The 15,736-nt window shown below is 35.9% G+C and overlaps 1 protein-coding gene across 1 annotated transcript; it reads left to right on the forward strand.

The window, feature by feature from the left end:
• Positions 1–1,817: 1,817 nt before the first annotated feature.
• Positions 1,818–15,713, forward strand: LOC107549214 (E3 ubiquitin-protein ligase TRIM33-like). The gene is made up of 9 exons (XM_016230213.1): positions 1,818–2,171; positions 3,122–3,213; positions 3,714–3,852; positions 6,873–6,990; positions 7,219–7,335; positions 13,343–13,457; positions 13,929–14,072; positions 15,458–15,569; positions 15,661–15,713. The coding sequence occupies exons 1-9, from the start codon at positions 1,985–1,987 to the stop codon at positions 15,711–15,713; spliced, it is 1,077 nt and encodes a 358-aa protein (XP_016085699.1). The 5' UTR covers positions 1,818–1,984.
• Positions 15,714–15,736: the final 23 nt, after the last annotated feature.

Genomic DNA, 15,736 nt, shown 5'->3' on the forward strand with positions numbered 1-15,736 from the left:
TAAATGCAAAAATGCATAAAATAATAACAATACAATACAGCAAGCTTGTTTAATATTGAAAGTAAACCTAAGAGAAAAAATACAATAATACAATTATTTTTTATGATACAACTCCATTAAAGGTGATTGTGTCGCATAATTAACCTCTGTCTTACAGTCCTTTATCATAAATACTAAATTTTCTGGCACTTCCAAGAGCGTGCAATACATTAGACATACAGAAGATTGCACAAAAAACTGCTGAGGAGAACCAAACAATGAGTTGCCTTCGAAGAAAATATCTCTTACCTTCATAGACTCAATTGCATAGTCCATATCAGTTGCATAATACACACCAATCCTGTGACAACTATAATTTATTGCAGTTTTTTAGGAAAAGCAATTAATGTAGTGTTTCATGACCCTTTAAGACTGAATGTGTGAATCAAATATAAAATAAAACAAAGCATTGTCTTTGACATTATTTAAACATACTTTAATTCTTATTAAAGCAACATAATGCATAATATTGACATACATCTGATTTCTTTTTCTATTGCATTTAACTCCTTTTAACATCAAGCAGTTTCCATGCTGTATTTTCTCATATTTTTATAACTTAAACCCAACAAAAAAATGAGGCATTCCTTCTTTTGCGGCCATATTTACATTTACAGACCTTGAGTGTGCTGCGCTCAAGAAGAAATTTGCCTACAAATTCCTCTGTGATATGTTTTATAAGCTAATAATAATACGTCTGTCTTTCCATTTTGCCCAGAATGCTGCCAGATGATTTGTGTTTGTCTGGAGCCTGATCCACAACAGAGACTTAATCAGGAGAAGATGCATCTCCATGAATGGCTTAAGGTACTGAATCTAAGATTAACCAAATGGGGTTTTTTTGGGGGGGGGGGGTGAAAAGCTAAATTTCTCCAAATCTGTTTCAATGAAGAAACAAACTGGCCTGAGGGTGAGTACATTTTCAGCAAATTTTTCATTTTTGAGTGAACTAAGAACACAAGGGTGTCTTCTATGTCAAGAACTTGTATCAAACACCTTAGCTTTACTGCAATTACCTGTCCCACGTTCAATATCTTTCCTAAATGTAATGAACATCTATTTAAGAATTAGTTAAGTTTGGCATTCTAGTTTCTCATCAATGCATCTACTCCTCCAAAGACAAATGGGCACACAGACTAATCTCTTTATGGAAATCCACCCACTCCTTCCAGAACATAAATCAACCAGGATCCGCTCTGTTCTCTACAAAGCTATAAATATAAGGAAGGTTTTGTATTTCACTAGGGTGGAGCATGCTGGAATATTCATCAATCTCCCCCTTTTGTGGGTGTGTCCTTTTGACAAATTAAAAGCATTGGAAATGTTAATACCAACTCCTTAGATCACAACTGGTGTTTGTAAAAAAAATTTTTAGAATATCCAGTGCATGTAAATGGTTTTTTTTATTTTTTTAAAATGTCTTCTAAAGTAACGTTTTAAAAAAAAGAATCCTACAACTACAGCATTTTTCTATTTAAATTGTTACAGGCCACAAATACTTTGACTTTCAAGCTGACATGAGAAGTATTAAGTTTGTCCTAAAGCACTTCCCTAACTTAAATATATTTACAAATTAAAAACACACACGAAAAGTTCAAAACAATACGTGAAAGAATTCAACTGAAACCAAAACGAAATCATCTGTGACCTGAAAACTGGTACCGACATCGCCAAAAGTACCTGTATCTCACGTTGCGGTACCCGCTTTGTTTAGTCAGAAGGACACGCCCACTATATGACGACCTAATGAATATTCCATAAGGCCCCGCCCCACGCAACAGAAAAGTTTTATGACCTGCATATTCAACGGCTTACCGTTAGATCCACGAATCCCACATACAATTACATGCGTAACGCGTCGACTTTCTCGCGAGGCATATCAAGATACACTTCGTCTGCTGTCAAGTTACACCTCTGTTTACATTAATTCATTTTCAAGAAACAGATGTTTGCCGCTGACCAAACAGGGCGTCCGGCGTCGCCTCATCCGGATTTAGAGAGAACTGTTTGCGGATGCTGCGCTGTTTGCAAAGTACACCTAAACTCTTCTGCAGACCCCAGACTTCTGCCTTGCCTGCATATAGTTTGTAATACTTGCCTTACGAAGATCTGCACAGATGGAGCCACCCAAGGTGAGAACTCGCTTGTACTGTTCAGTTTGACTAGTGGTTTTAATGGGGCGCTCTAAAGTCCATCTGCACGTGACATTTTTAAAATCGCGTCGAAATAATCTCACGCAGGTTTAATCGACTGTGTACTAGTGCGATTATTTATAAAATTGGTCTTACCAAGTTAATGTCCGTGGTCCATGGCTAGGTTGTGTTTTCCATTAGGGACCCGATGAACAGTTACAATTGGCCCCGATATATAACGTTTTTCTTATTCACATACTAAATATACATATACTATGTATATACTTTTTAAAAATAATATTTTAGTGAAATTTGTAACATTTAATTACTTTTTATGAACGCAAAGTAATGATGCTGATCTAAAATCCCCTGAAATCGCAGTTTACTGACATATTTCCTATCGGTACAGGATGCTTCGACTAGAAATATCGAAAGGCTCGACATTTATTTTATGTACGTTTTTTTAATGGCCACTGTACTGCATGTGAAAAATAGAAACGCTGCTTTCTTTAATGTCATGACAAAATTAGTGTCATGTTTACAATTACATATGGAATATATTACTTGCTTTCAATAAAACCAAATGCAAGTGCATTTCTTTTTGATTATATTTTACTAATAAGTTTTTTTTTTGTCATTTTGCATGTTAAATATAATTTACATTGATATTAAGTAATACCACAGTTCATCCCTGAAGAAACCTGCATTTTTCAATAAAATGTCATTTGTTCAAATCAGTTCATTTTGTTGATAAAACTGTCAAGCAAACAAGGTGTATAAATTCTGCTACTCTAATAATTCATTACACTTTAATAAATGACTTGTGGTTTCGTCAAGGCTTTCTAATCAACAGCAACATGAGTAGTTAGAATTTAATGACATAGCCCCTTCATTTTGTAGAAGTGTTTCATTTAAGTGTGTCTGAGACTTTTGTTTCTTTCTTCATCTAGATTGTCCATTATGTGCACATTCCTTTTGTTTGTCTGAGGTTACAGAATGTGCCATTTTCGAAGACGCATCTAAAAATAACAAGGTCCCCAAGGTAAGTGTGCACAGAATATGGAGAAAGTTTCAAGTAAAATGGTACATTCATTCTGTCCCTAATCTTTTTGCAGAGGATGTTGGCAAATCATATAAAGAGCCATTCACACAAAGAATGATAAATATAAAGATAACTATTACAGTAACTGTATTAGCATCTACACCAGGAATGCATGTTAATGTTCTGTTCATTATAAGCACGTGCTGCCGCTTTAACTGCCCAAGCTCTTTAAGGTCAAGTTGATTCTGATTGGCTGTCAATGTTTTCAAGATTCATCAGCTGGGGAAAAAAACAGTTTGATAGTGATTGCAACAATATTGTTCCTCTTTGTTATCCTTTTTTCACAGAATTTGAATGTTTTTTAAAACTTCGTAGTTATCGACCTTGGTGTGAAGGCCCTTAAACTGGTCCAAAGAATTCCAGCACTGACATAAAGGAGGCATTTCCTCTCTGTCTTTCATTGTAAATCTTAATTCAAAATGTTGAATCAATCTTTTCAGTGTGCCGGGTGTGAAGAGAGTGAGGTTAGTGGATGGTGTGTCCAGTGCGAGGAGGCCCTGTGTTTGGACTGTACGTCTGCTCATCGTAGAGTAAAAGTGACCCGTGACCATGAAGTCACACCCAAAAAACCACCCACAGGTTAGAGTCCTTAAGCACTTCACACTAACACTTCACCTGTATAATTGAAGTCAGACCAATTAGTTATCAAATCAAATTTATTTGTTTGAAATCATGATCCTGGGTAGTTTCTCTTACAACTAAAACATACCTTAGAGAGCTACAAAATAATTCAGCAAAATCATAAAAATGCATTTATCATTGAACAGAGGCTTTCAAAGTAGATCGGATTGTATCAAAATAAACTTTATCATAAAGCCTCCTACGTCATTTTAGCATATATGTACACTTTCTGGTTGTTCTCCATCCAATTTGGTCTTCCTCAACATCCCATAATATGATCACCTGACATATGTACATATTTTTAATTGCAACATTTTATTTGACTCCCTAGTCTCTTCACAGGTTTACAGACCTCGACTACAGAAAGAGGCATTATATTATTATTATTATTTTATTTTATTTTTTTACAGAATATGTCGATTAAATTTGTAACATCAGAGGGAGACGGAAAGAAAAATAATAAAATGGGCTATATATATATATATATATATATATATGAATCTTCTACCAAGAGTGTGACAGGAAGAGGGGGCCAGCAGTCAGAAGTTTTCTGAGGCTTTGTATTGAGTGCGTCAGATAACTTCCAGCATCTCCATGCTTATCAGTCAAACTCTAACCCTTTTGTATGCCATAACCTCCCCTGGACAGCAGCCTGCTTGAAACCTTCAGTTTGTCACCTTACATTTTTAAGCAGTTGACATTCTATAGTAGCTGTTCCTTTTGTCCTCCTTTCCTAATCCCTTTGTTAAAAACATTATCTATTAATAAAGTTAGAAAATTAGTTTTGAGTACATACAATAAAAATACTTTATGTATATATGTTAAAAAAAACTATATCGTTCATGATTTAAAAGTTATGCAAGGAAATCTCTGTAACTCATGTAAGATTAAAGGGGTCATGTAACGTTGCTAAAAAAGAACATTATTTGGTGTAATGAATTGTGTTTATGCTTTTTAAAGTTAAAAACTTGGAATTGTTATTTTCCACATACTGTACATTATTGTTTCTCCTCTATGCCCCGCCTTTCTGAAACGCGTCGATTTTTACAAAGCTCATCGTTCTGAAAAGTGTGGTGCGCTCTGATTGGCCAGCTATCCAGGGCGTTGTGATTGGCCGAATACCTCAAGTGTGTGATGGAAATGTTATGCCCCTACCATATTATGATGCCATGTCCCGGTGAGACGAGGCAAAAACATTAAAACCCATTATAAACGAGGCATTTGTTGCATCCAGTGGGTACATAATTACTGATTATAACGACTTATACTGTCTTTTTACACGTTGCATTGCGTATCGCGCCACGTAAACATTAAACCATTTGTCTGCATTTGTGATTGGAGAAACGACAAACAACAAGCGCTACTCTACACTGCTCAAAACTCCCGTTTGAATCATCAGAGGCAAATTCTTTAAATATGAAAACATACTTACAGGTCAGAACGGACGGCATTGTAGGCTACTCTCCCAGGTTCAGGAAACAGTCATCCGTAAAATGCGTTGCACACACACGAATATTTGGTTTGAACTGTTCTGGAACAGTGTTGTAAATACAACTTAACCACTGATTTCTAGTCGTGTCCTCTTTTGGAAGGCCAAACAAAGTAGTTTAGTTTTCACAATGAAACACACAGCGTCTCCACGACATGGCGGTGGCGGCAACAATACTACAACCAGAATCAAAGTTACACTTCTTTCTTTGCGTGAACATTTGGGAGGTGTTATGCAAATCTTCCCACACAGTGACGTAGATATGTGGGGGCGTGTTTAAACGAGGCATTTTAGGAGGGCGTGGACGAGTCTTAACTTTTATAAAGAATATCTCTTTGGGTTTGAGACTAGTCTTTGCAACTTTAGGGATCTTATCTATTCACGAACAGCTTATAACACTCCAAAGAGAAAGGAAAACTTGAAATCGCATCATATGATCCCTTTAACACAGTTAATCATGCATAAGCAGTGGCATTGATTGAACATATTTTCTCACACTATAAACTGCTGTGCATTATTAGATCTGGGCCCATATTCTTAAAGATTCTAAGAATCCTCTCAGAGAGACCCTAATTTAGCTTAAAATTTTCTAACTAGGAGTCTTAGTTTAAAAGTGATTCACGGCCAATCTGAGAGCAACTCTGAGCGAGTAAAAAACTAAAACTTTTATCTTAGTGAGGAGGCGGGGTTGACCCCTTGCTAGCTATGACACAGTCTTTTGAAGACTGTGATTGGTTGTTTGTCCAAGAAGGAAATAAAAGGGCGCTTTTAAGAGTAGGGTCTATTATAAGACTTCATTTTGAAATTACAGGCGTAATTTTTCCTGTTTTACCATACTCTCTCTCTCTCTCTCTCTCTCTCACACACACACACACACACACACACACACTATATATGTATATATATATATTCTTTATTTTTTATTTACCATGCTGTCATACTTAACGTATTTTATAGGAAATGAACGGCGACACAATTAGGTTCTGAAAGTGCTGCAATTGTTTGTGTGATCACTTTGCTTATAGAAGGTTGTGACAGACCCAAATCATCACTGCTGCAGAGTTGTATTTTTCCAGTTGCCAAATATGTTAATGTATTTAATGTAGTGATTTACTGGAGCTATGGCATTTCTGTGAGGTGTCAGAGATGTTAGTGTGTCTCTAATAAGATCGGTCACAAACATGATCCCTGCACCATCTAATGTGTAGCGTCTTGTTAACTCACTGTCATGCATTGTTGTGCAACACATTTCTTCTCCCTCTTCATGTTTCGTCCATTTTCTCCACTGCTAAAGAAACTCTCAAGCCTCTTAAAAGTCCCAGTCCATACTCCTAACAATTTTGGATCTTAAGACCTTTTTTACTTTTTTCTTTACTAGAATCTTTTCTTTAATTTTAAGAGGAAACACCCACATTTCTAAGAATTTTCTTAGAATTTTGTTACTAGGAGCAACGAATATGGGCCCTGTTCTGCTGTTTGTTTTGTTCAGGTTGGATACAGAGAAGACGCTGTCCCTCACACACTCAGGAGAGCTTGAGGTTCTTCTGTCTCGTTTGTGAAGAGCTCACCTGTAAGGACTGTCAACTGATCTCTCATAGGGGGCACAGGTATAGTCCATATTTACCCAAGCATAGCAGTACATGTGAAGATTAAAACTATATAGTTTTTTTTTGCGTTTTGGGTAATTATTTCCCATCTATTTGCTTTGTGATATTGGGGGGAGTCAGAGCAAAAGAATGCGTCAGTTTCTTTGACACATATTTTGATATTCCTCCCCAACAATACATTATCACAGTCTCTATATCCATGTTTTTCCATGTCCATCTCTGTATCAGTTTTGTGAAGCAGGAGGAAGCTGTGGGATCTCAAAGGCAGGTGCTGCAGAGTTTGTTGGACTCCATCAGACATCAGAAAGAGACGGTCAGCAGCAGCTTGCTGCACCTAGAGGCAAGGTAACTGAATGAAGCCGTGTAGACTACAGAATGCAAGTTGAAGGAACAGTCTGTCAATTAAAAAAAAAAAAACTGGATATACTCTTAAAAGTCGTTCTCAAAGCTCACATCGTTTCACCCATATTTCTTAAAGGGATAATAAGAATGTTACCGTCATCGAACGGAATGACTTTCTTCTGTTGAACATTAAAGGTCACATATTTTACACCTTTCTGGAGTTTTATTTTAGGTTTTGATGTCCTTAAGAATATATATTTCATATATTTCATATATATCTCAATATATTTTTACAGCTCCTCTCTCAGGAGCTCTGCTGAGAACAGGTTGATTTTGGCTGTCTAATTAATATTCATGAGCCTCTCTTCTGATTGGCCTGTTGTCTTCTGAGTGACGCACGGCCAGGCCAACCACAGGTAACTAGGGTCAGCCGACGTCACAGCGCTAGCTGGAGGCAGCAAAACAAAGGGGAAACTGGAGGCTGCCCATTCAAACCATCGCAGATTCGGCTACATGAGCTTAAAATATAATTTTGTCGTGATGTTGGGTGCCAGAATCGAGGTAATACAGCCTCAAATTAGAAATTTTATCGCATATCTACTGCCACTGCCAGACAAAAAACCGACGACAGCTGTGGTTAAACGCGGTAAAACGAGCAGACTGGACAGAAACGATCGTCAAAAATGCTCGCGTTTGCAGCACACACTTCTTATCAGAAAAGGTTCAATAAAGTATTGTCTTTTGTTGTTATGGGCGCGTCTACAGATTTCTTGCCATATGTCTATGTTTCTATGTAATGTCTGTGTGCATGTGTGTAAAACAACAAACTGACGATTTATATATAATCATTTGTAATTGTATATACATTAGGGTGACCATACGTGCCATTTTCCCAGGACTAAAGTTAACCTTTTCGACGTGTTTCCGTGTTGTCGTTGCTCAGCAATAGCATGGACACGATGTTGTCTGGGGGTTTGGCAAAAAGAGAGTGGAACTGTGGGCGGTGCTCGGGGTGGTGACTGAAGGCGGTGACTGTGTAGTTCTGACGTCAACCTTTTATGGAAGTCACAACGGTTCGTGAAAAATCACAGCTACTTTATGCAGGCTGTGTGCATTTTACTGTGGACTGACTGTTTTGAAACTTATATGGTAGTTAAATAGCCCCTAGACCTCAGTTATTGTGAAAAAAGCCAGGAAATTTCAGTTTTGACAATATGGGACCTTTAATATATATATATATATATATATATATATATATTTGCCTCGATTGCAATCTGGACGCATCAATGTTATTTGGCAAAATTCAGAGGCAGTCTGCAGATTTTGGCCAGTAATTATTGCATAGTGTATGAGTGGCACAGACTTTAGACTATGATTCCATCCAGATAGAGCATATCAAACATATTTTGAGCATGGCTTACAACAAAAAAAGCATCTTCTATTACAAATATATTGTAGTAACTTATCTCCAAAATAAGGATTATCCATTTGTAATGTGACCTTTTAAAGAAACCGTCCCTCCCATAGACGCTGCATTAGAAACACCCTCACATTAGTGTTAACTAGTTTGTTGTAATTTGATGCAAAGGTAATATAATACAAAGAATAGTGTTATTAATGTACATACATTAAAAAAAAAAATACAAATATGAAAAACTTTCGAGGATTTATGACGCTGATGACCGTTAAATGCGTCATCACAATCTTACGAAAAGGGTCCATATAAAGTGTACCGTTTATTCAAAAGGACAGGAACAAATGACTTTACATCCTGATAACAGATGGTCCCTAGAAACATTACTGAAATTGAAGTAAAAAAAACAAACAAAAAAAAAACGTATGTTTTCTCGATAACTTAAAAAACTGTTTTATAGAGACCTGTGGTGGAAATTCATCTGTAAGATTTAGTCAGTCTGAAATACAAGGTATTTATTGAATACAACCATATAGATTCACATATAAAAGTCTTTTACTCAAGCTCATACAGTAAATGTAATGCTATATGCCCATGCACAGGATGTCTCATTTTCTCGCTCTAGTTTGGGCCCTCCCTCCCTTTTTTAATGTTTTTAATTCAACCTTGTGATGTTCTATTTTGGAATATAAGAGATGAAGGAACAATTAATAATACTTAATTAATGAAAATGCAATTAATTCTCCACAACACATTGATTCACATACATGTATATGTTAAAACAATTATTACTAGAACAATTAGTGGTAAATAAATGTTAATATGATCAGTGAATTAATATATTTACAACATGCTAGAAAGTAAAGAAAAAAACTGCCCAAGTCTGCCAAAGAGCAAAAACTGGCTAATCCAGAGAGAAAACACAGAACTCACCTCTAAGGAATGCAAACCTTGGTAAAGAGTGGGTAGAAGGACACCGTATATGCTCGTAAATCAGTAAAAGCCAGATTTTCAGTCACTTGTAAGATATACACACATATCAACTGCTTTTACGAGCCATTTTTTGAGTTACAAATGGAGAGCATCTAAAAAAAAAGGAAAAGATACTCATGGCGTTTCTAAACATCTAATATTAGTGGAATAACATTCAGGTGTGTTTTTCATTTCACAATGCAGTATTATGCTGGGTACACACAAGATCTTCAAAATGTGAGAGACCACAAACATTAGGACAAAAAAATCCTAGATTTAACCGTTTTGCTCCTATAGTGTATGGTGTGCCGCGATGTTCCCCCCACACATCAGGATTTCTGATTCAACATGTTGAATATTTACGATTCGCGATCGGGGCGCCTCCGACGTTCTTTCCGAGCAGATTCAGTCACTCTTAACACACCTCACACCACAGGAAAATCTGATAAGATAATCTTTAGAACCACCAAGATAATCAGGACATTACCTAGGATTGTCGGAAGGGGAGAAATCGGCCCAAAATCAGCCCGATTATCTTATGGTGTGTACCCAGCATTAGATGATGTATTTAAGGCTTGGGCTGGCAAAAGACTATGATTTTATCAAATGTATGGTGACAATGAAATTAAGACTTTTGAGAACATAGTGAAGAAATATGCTTTGTCTTGGTATCTACAAAATATCTACAAATAAGAAGTTATTTAAAAGATGAAAAAAATTGAGATATTCACATATATTGAGAATTACAGCTTTTAAAGGTCCCATATTGTCAAAACTGAAATTTCCTGGCTTTTTTCATGATAACTGAGGGCTATGTAACTACCATATAAGTTTCAAAACAGTCAATCCACAGTGAAATGCACACAGCCTGCATAAAGTAGCTGTGATTTTTCACAAACTGTTGTGACTTCCGAAAAAAGGTAACGTCAGAACTACTCAGTCACCGCCTTCAGTCACTTCCCCGAGCACTGCCCACAGTCCCACTCTCCTTTTGCCAAACCCCCAGACAACATCGCGTCCATGCCATTGCTGAGCAACAACAACACGGAAACATGTTGAGAAAACGGTGTTCAGTCTGGATGTCAGGAACCTACATCATTGCACAGTACGGCTGTGATGGTCGCCGTGACAACCGCGTCAACCGTAGTGCACGTGACGTCACACACTCTATAACAAGCATAATACAAAGTTTTGTATACAAGTGTGATAATAGTAACAGTTGCAAATTGTTTTATTTAGACTATAAGTCTATTTACTGCATTCGGTGTTTGGAAAAAAATTAATAAAACACTTGAATTACCATTCTGAAACATCCTGTTGTAAGCGCGTTTGAGGAGGTGGTTGATTGTCTCCTGTCGTCACCGATTCGGGGTCTGAGTTTGGCTCAAACATGTAAGGCCGGACAACATTTCCCTCAGCAGTGACCATCATAACCGGTGTTTCTATTAACCTTACTTGTGGGTATCACCAATCCACAGCAGGCTACAGCATACATGACCCTAGTTACCTGTGGTTGGCCTGGCCGTGCGTCACTCAGAAAACAACATGCCAATCAGAAGAGAGGCTCATGAATATTAATTAGACGGGCCAAAATCGACCTGTTCTTTGCAGAGTTCCTGAGAGAGGAGCTGTAAAAAATATATTGAGATGGATTTTGGTACTTATACCACAAATATATATTCTTAAGGACATCAAGACTTAAAATAAAACTCCAGAAAGGTGTAAAATATGTGACCTTTAAGTAAAAACAAAATTCTGTAGAAGGCAAGAATCCCCAGTGTTAAAGGACTGGTTAGATTTAGTTTCCTATAGAGATGACAGCATATGAAATTAAGAACAAAAGTGTACTTTCTGAAAATATATGGTCACCTCTAAAAGTACAGATATATATATATATATATGTATATATATATACGTATATACAGTTGTGCTCATAAGTTTACATACCCCTTGCAGAAAGTGCAAAATGTTAATAATTGAAACAAAATAAGAGTGGATATTATTTTTTATTTAGTAATAAGCTATTTCACATAACATGTTTACATTTACTGCACAAGACAAAATAATAACTGAATTTATAAAAATTACCCCTTTCAAAAGTTTACATACCCTTGAATCTTAACACTATGTGTCATTTCCTGGATGATCCACGACTATTTTAATATTTTGTGATAGTTGTTCATGAGTCCCTTGTTGGTCCTGAGCAGTTCAACTGATTGCTGTTCTTCAGAAAATCCTCCAGCTCTTTGGTTTTCCAGCATCTTCTGCATATTTTAACCCTTTCCAACAGTGACTGTATGATTTTGAGATCCATATTTTCACACTGAGGACAACTGAGGGACTCATACACAACTATTACAAAAGGTGGAAACATTTACTGATGCTCAAGAAGGCAACACAATGCATTAAGAGCCATGTATGTAAACTTTTGAACAGGATGATGATGTGTAAATTCTTCTAATTTTGTTCAACGATCATATTTTTTCATTTAGTACTGGATTTCAGAAGCTACATAAATACTTACATGTTTCACAGAAGACAAAATAAGTAAAATTTTCCCGATCATCAAATTTAAAAAGTTTACACCCCCCGTCTCAATGCATTGTGTGGCTTTCTTGAGCATCAATTCGGTACATGTTTTTTACCTTTTGTAATAGTTATGCATGAGTCCCTCAATTGTCCTCAGTGTTAAAAGATGGATTTCAAAATCATACAGTCAATGCTGGAAAGGGTTCAAATATGCAGAAGATGCTGGAAAACCAAAGAATGTGTAGAAGCTGGAGGATTTTTCTGAAGAACCCCGCAGGCAGTTGAACTGCTCAGGACCAACAAGGGACTCATGAACAACTATCACAGAATATAAAAACAGTCGCGGATCATCCAGGAAATGACACATAAGTATTAAGATTCAAATGTAAACTTTTGAATCGGGTCATTTTTATAAATTCAGTTATTATATTGTCTTGTGAAGTATATGTAAGCATCTGTTATGTGAAATTGCGGATCATTTAAGTATTAAGATTCAAGGGTATGTAAACTTTTGAATCGGGTCATTTTTATAAATTCAGTTATTATATTGTCTTGTGAAGTATATGTAAGCATCTGTTATGTGAAATTGTTTATTCAGGTCAGTACTAAATAAAAAATAACATGCAATTTTAATGAGCCCTCTTATTTTGTTTCAGTTATTAACATTTTGAACATTCTGCAAGGGGTATGTAAACTTATGAGCACAACTATATATGCATATATACTATATATATATATATATAGATATACATACACGCACATACACACATACATTAGAATACAGAAAAAAATTAAAACTGAACAATTACTGGGGAAAAATATGTCTTTATAAAAGAAATGTTTATTTGTATAATGTATTTAGTGAATTGAACAGAAAAACATAATAAAGTATATTAAAAAGAGTGTATCACACAGCATTCTTTTCAAACTTTGTCATAGCTCACTAAATATTGCTGGACAGTAGCAGTTTGTTTCTAGCAGATGTGCTTACATCCAAAGTTGTATTACAATGGTTTCACTTTGCAGACATTTCCTGTTTTATCTTCCTTTTGTGTGTATGTATTGTGCTGTTGAGAGTATTTGAATCTTTGTTAGATTGCAGGACATTAAGAGTATAAAAGTGGGAGCAAAGAAGATGTTGACACAGGTAGTCCACTTCATTTATCAGACTCTGGTTGTGAGAGCTACACAGATGTTAAAGGAGATAGAGGTAAGTGCTCAATAGTCCTCATTTACTAAAGCATGTTGTACATGATTTTAATTTTTCAGTGGAAAGGTAAATTATGAATATTCGGCATACTTCACACAATTTCAGAATGTGTTTTCAATCTCCCATCATTACAGTACTTCAGTCTCTTTCATCATAGCCTGACAAAACTTCACTTTACAGTTTGACCAACAGAAAAATGCACACCTATTTATACTTTGCAGAATATGTAAGAATGACATGGTTACATGATTGGTTACACTCATCCAGGCAGATAATTTCCCATTGTTAGTAACTTTTAAAAAGTCTAGACTACTTCATAATTTAGTTATAGCATACATTTGTACCAAATCCTTGTTAGATGTAGTTTTGACCTTCCTATTTCAGGGCAAAATACATTTAAACATTTTGGATTTCTGTTTAGGAACCTCCAATCTGTAACCATTGATTTATTTTTGAGTGTTTGATTGTAAGGCCCTGTATGCGGAGGAGGTGGGGTGTTTGTTGGAGAGGAAGACATCTCTGAACAGGTTGGGAGGCTGTCAGGACTACATATCAGTTTTTATTGACAAGGTCCTACGCACAGAGGGCCACTGCCTCCTGGGCTACACAAAAAGAGTAAGCTGTTCTAATTTTTGTTTATTCCTTATGTACCATAAATGATCTAAACCTTGTTTTGTATTTTTGTACAAAATTTGTACATTTGTATTTAGTGTGGCTAATCAATAAAAAAAAATTAACTAATTAATTGCACATTTTTTTTCTGAAATTAATCACGATTACATTCAAGTTTTTAAATATACTTTTATATTGCAATAATTTCACATTTAATCTTCAAGTTAATGTAGAAACAACATAAAGACAGTATATTTTTAATATTTGTTTAGTGGCATCATTTTTTATGGCTGAAGGTGAGTATCACTGATACCAATACTACTGGTATCTCTAGGATATTGTTCTTTTTCCCCTAATATTTAACCATTGACTATAGCCATTCAACATTACAGTATAATTGAGAACTATCAATTTGAACATTTGACTTTAGAAAAATAACAGCTTCTAATTTAAGTGAACTGAAAACAATCTTAACATAAACCCATTATAATAAGTGTCGTATTTACCTGTGCCCTTCAGCAAGTATGAAATATACAGAAATTTTATGAAGTTATCAACACTAAATTCTAAATTATATATATAGATCAATGCTTAAAGCTACAAATGTTATTGATTTCCTCTTTTTTCTTTTGTTCTTTGATTAACAGACATCACAGCAGCTGGGTTATTAGGTTATTTGGCTGCTGTTACTTTAAGAGCTGCTTAGGGTTAGGGTTTCATTTTTACTGACATATGGCCTGACAACATCTCATCTGATCGCAGTTCCCTGTTGTTTTACTAAAGCTCCCTCATCACCTGTACCGTTTCCACGCTCGTTTGACTAGTGCCTGCCTGGCACTGAGGTGAAGTGGAGTTTGTGTTTGAAAGTCTCCTGTTTGATGTGGTTGTAAAGACGTTCTACGTCTAAATAAACACAATTCTTGTCAAGAAAACAAGAGACAGAAGCAGCATTTGTAAGTGGGTGGCCAACCCTAGCTCCGCCCCTGTATTAACTACATTAAATATTTTTAATGGCATTAAACTGGAAAAATTAATTGCCTGCATTAATGCACTAATAGACCTGCCAACCTGTACGTATTTTGTGTAGTGGCTACGCATTTTGACCTCAAGTATGCTGGTACGATTTGTCACACTAAACTACGCAAAAATCTGGTGATGCCTCTGTCCACGCGTGGTAAATGTAAATGTATTCAAATCAAGCAACAGAAGTGTACTGGAGTTTTAATTCAAGTGTACCGGAGTGTTTTAAGGGCATTTTAAATCGGAAAAAAAAAAAAAAATTTCATGTGATGTCACTGTATTACTTTATTTGTGACTAAAACTGGCTGTCATTCAGATTCTGAGTGTTTGTTTAGCCCTCAGCTATATTTTTTGTGTCTCTAACTCAGATTGAGACCCAAGTGAAAAAGCTTCTATCCCAGAAGGCATGCACCCCTGAGACCATGATTGAACTGCATATTCAGATTCAGAATGAACTCTGTCAGCACATCATGAAATGTGGTAAACAAAAACCTTCAGCTTTTTTTATTACAAAAATGTATTTACATTTTATTAAAAGAAATCTATAAATGTAACATTTCTTTATGCCCAGGATTTTTGAGGATTAGAAGGGTTCTTGTTCCATTCACCTCTCAGAGAACGTAGTGGCTACGCATTTTGACCTCAAG

Source organism: Sinocyclocheilus grahami, unplaced genomic scaffold (genome assembly GCF_001515645.1).
Source record: "Sinocyclocheilus grahami isolate Dianchi unplaced genomic scaffold, SAMN03320097.WGS_v1.1 scaffold366.1, whole genome shotgun sequence".
NCBI classification, from domain to species: domain Eukaryota; kingdom Metazoa; phylum Chordata; class Actinopteri; order Cypriniformes; family Cyprinidae; genus Sinocyclocheilus; species Sinocyclocheilus grahami.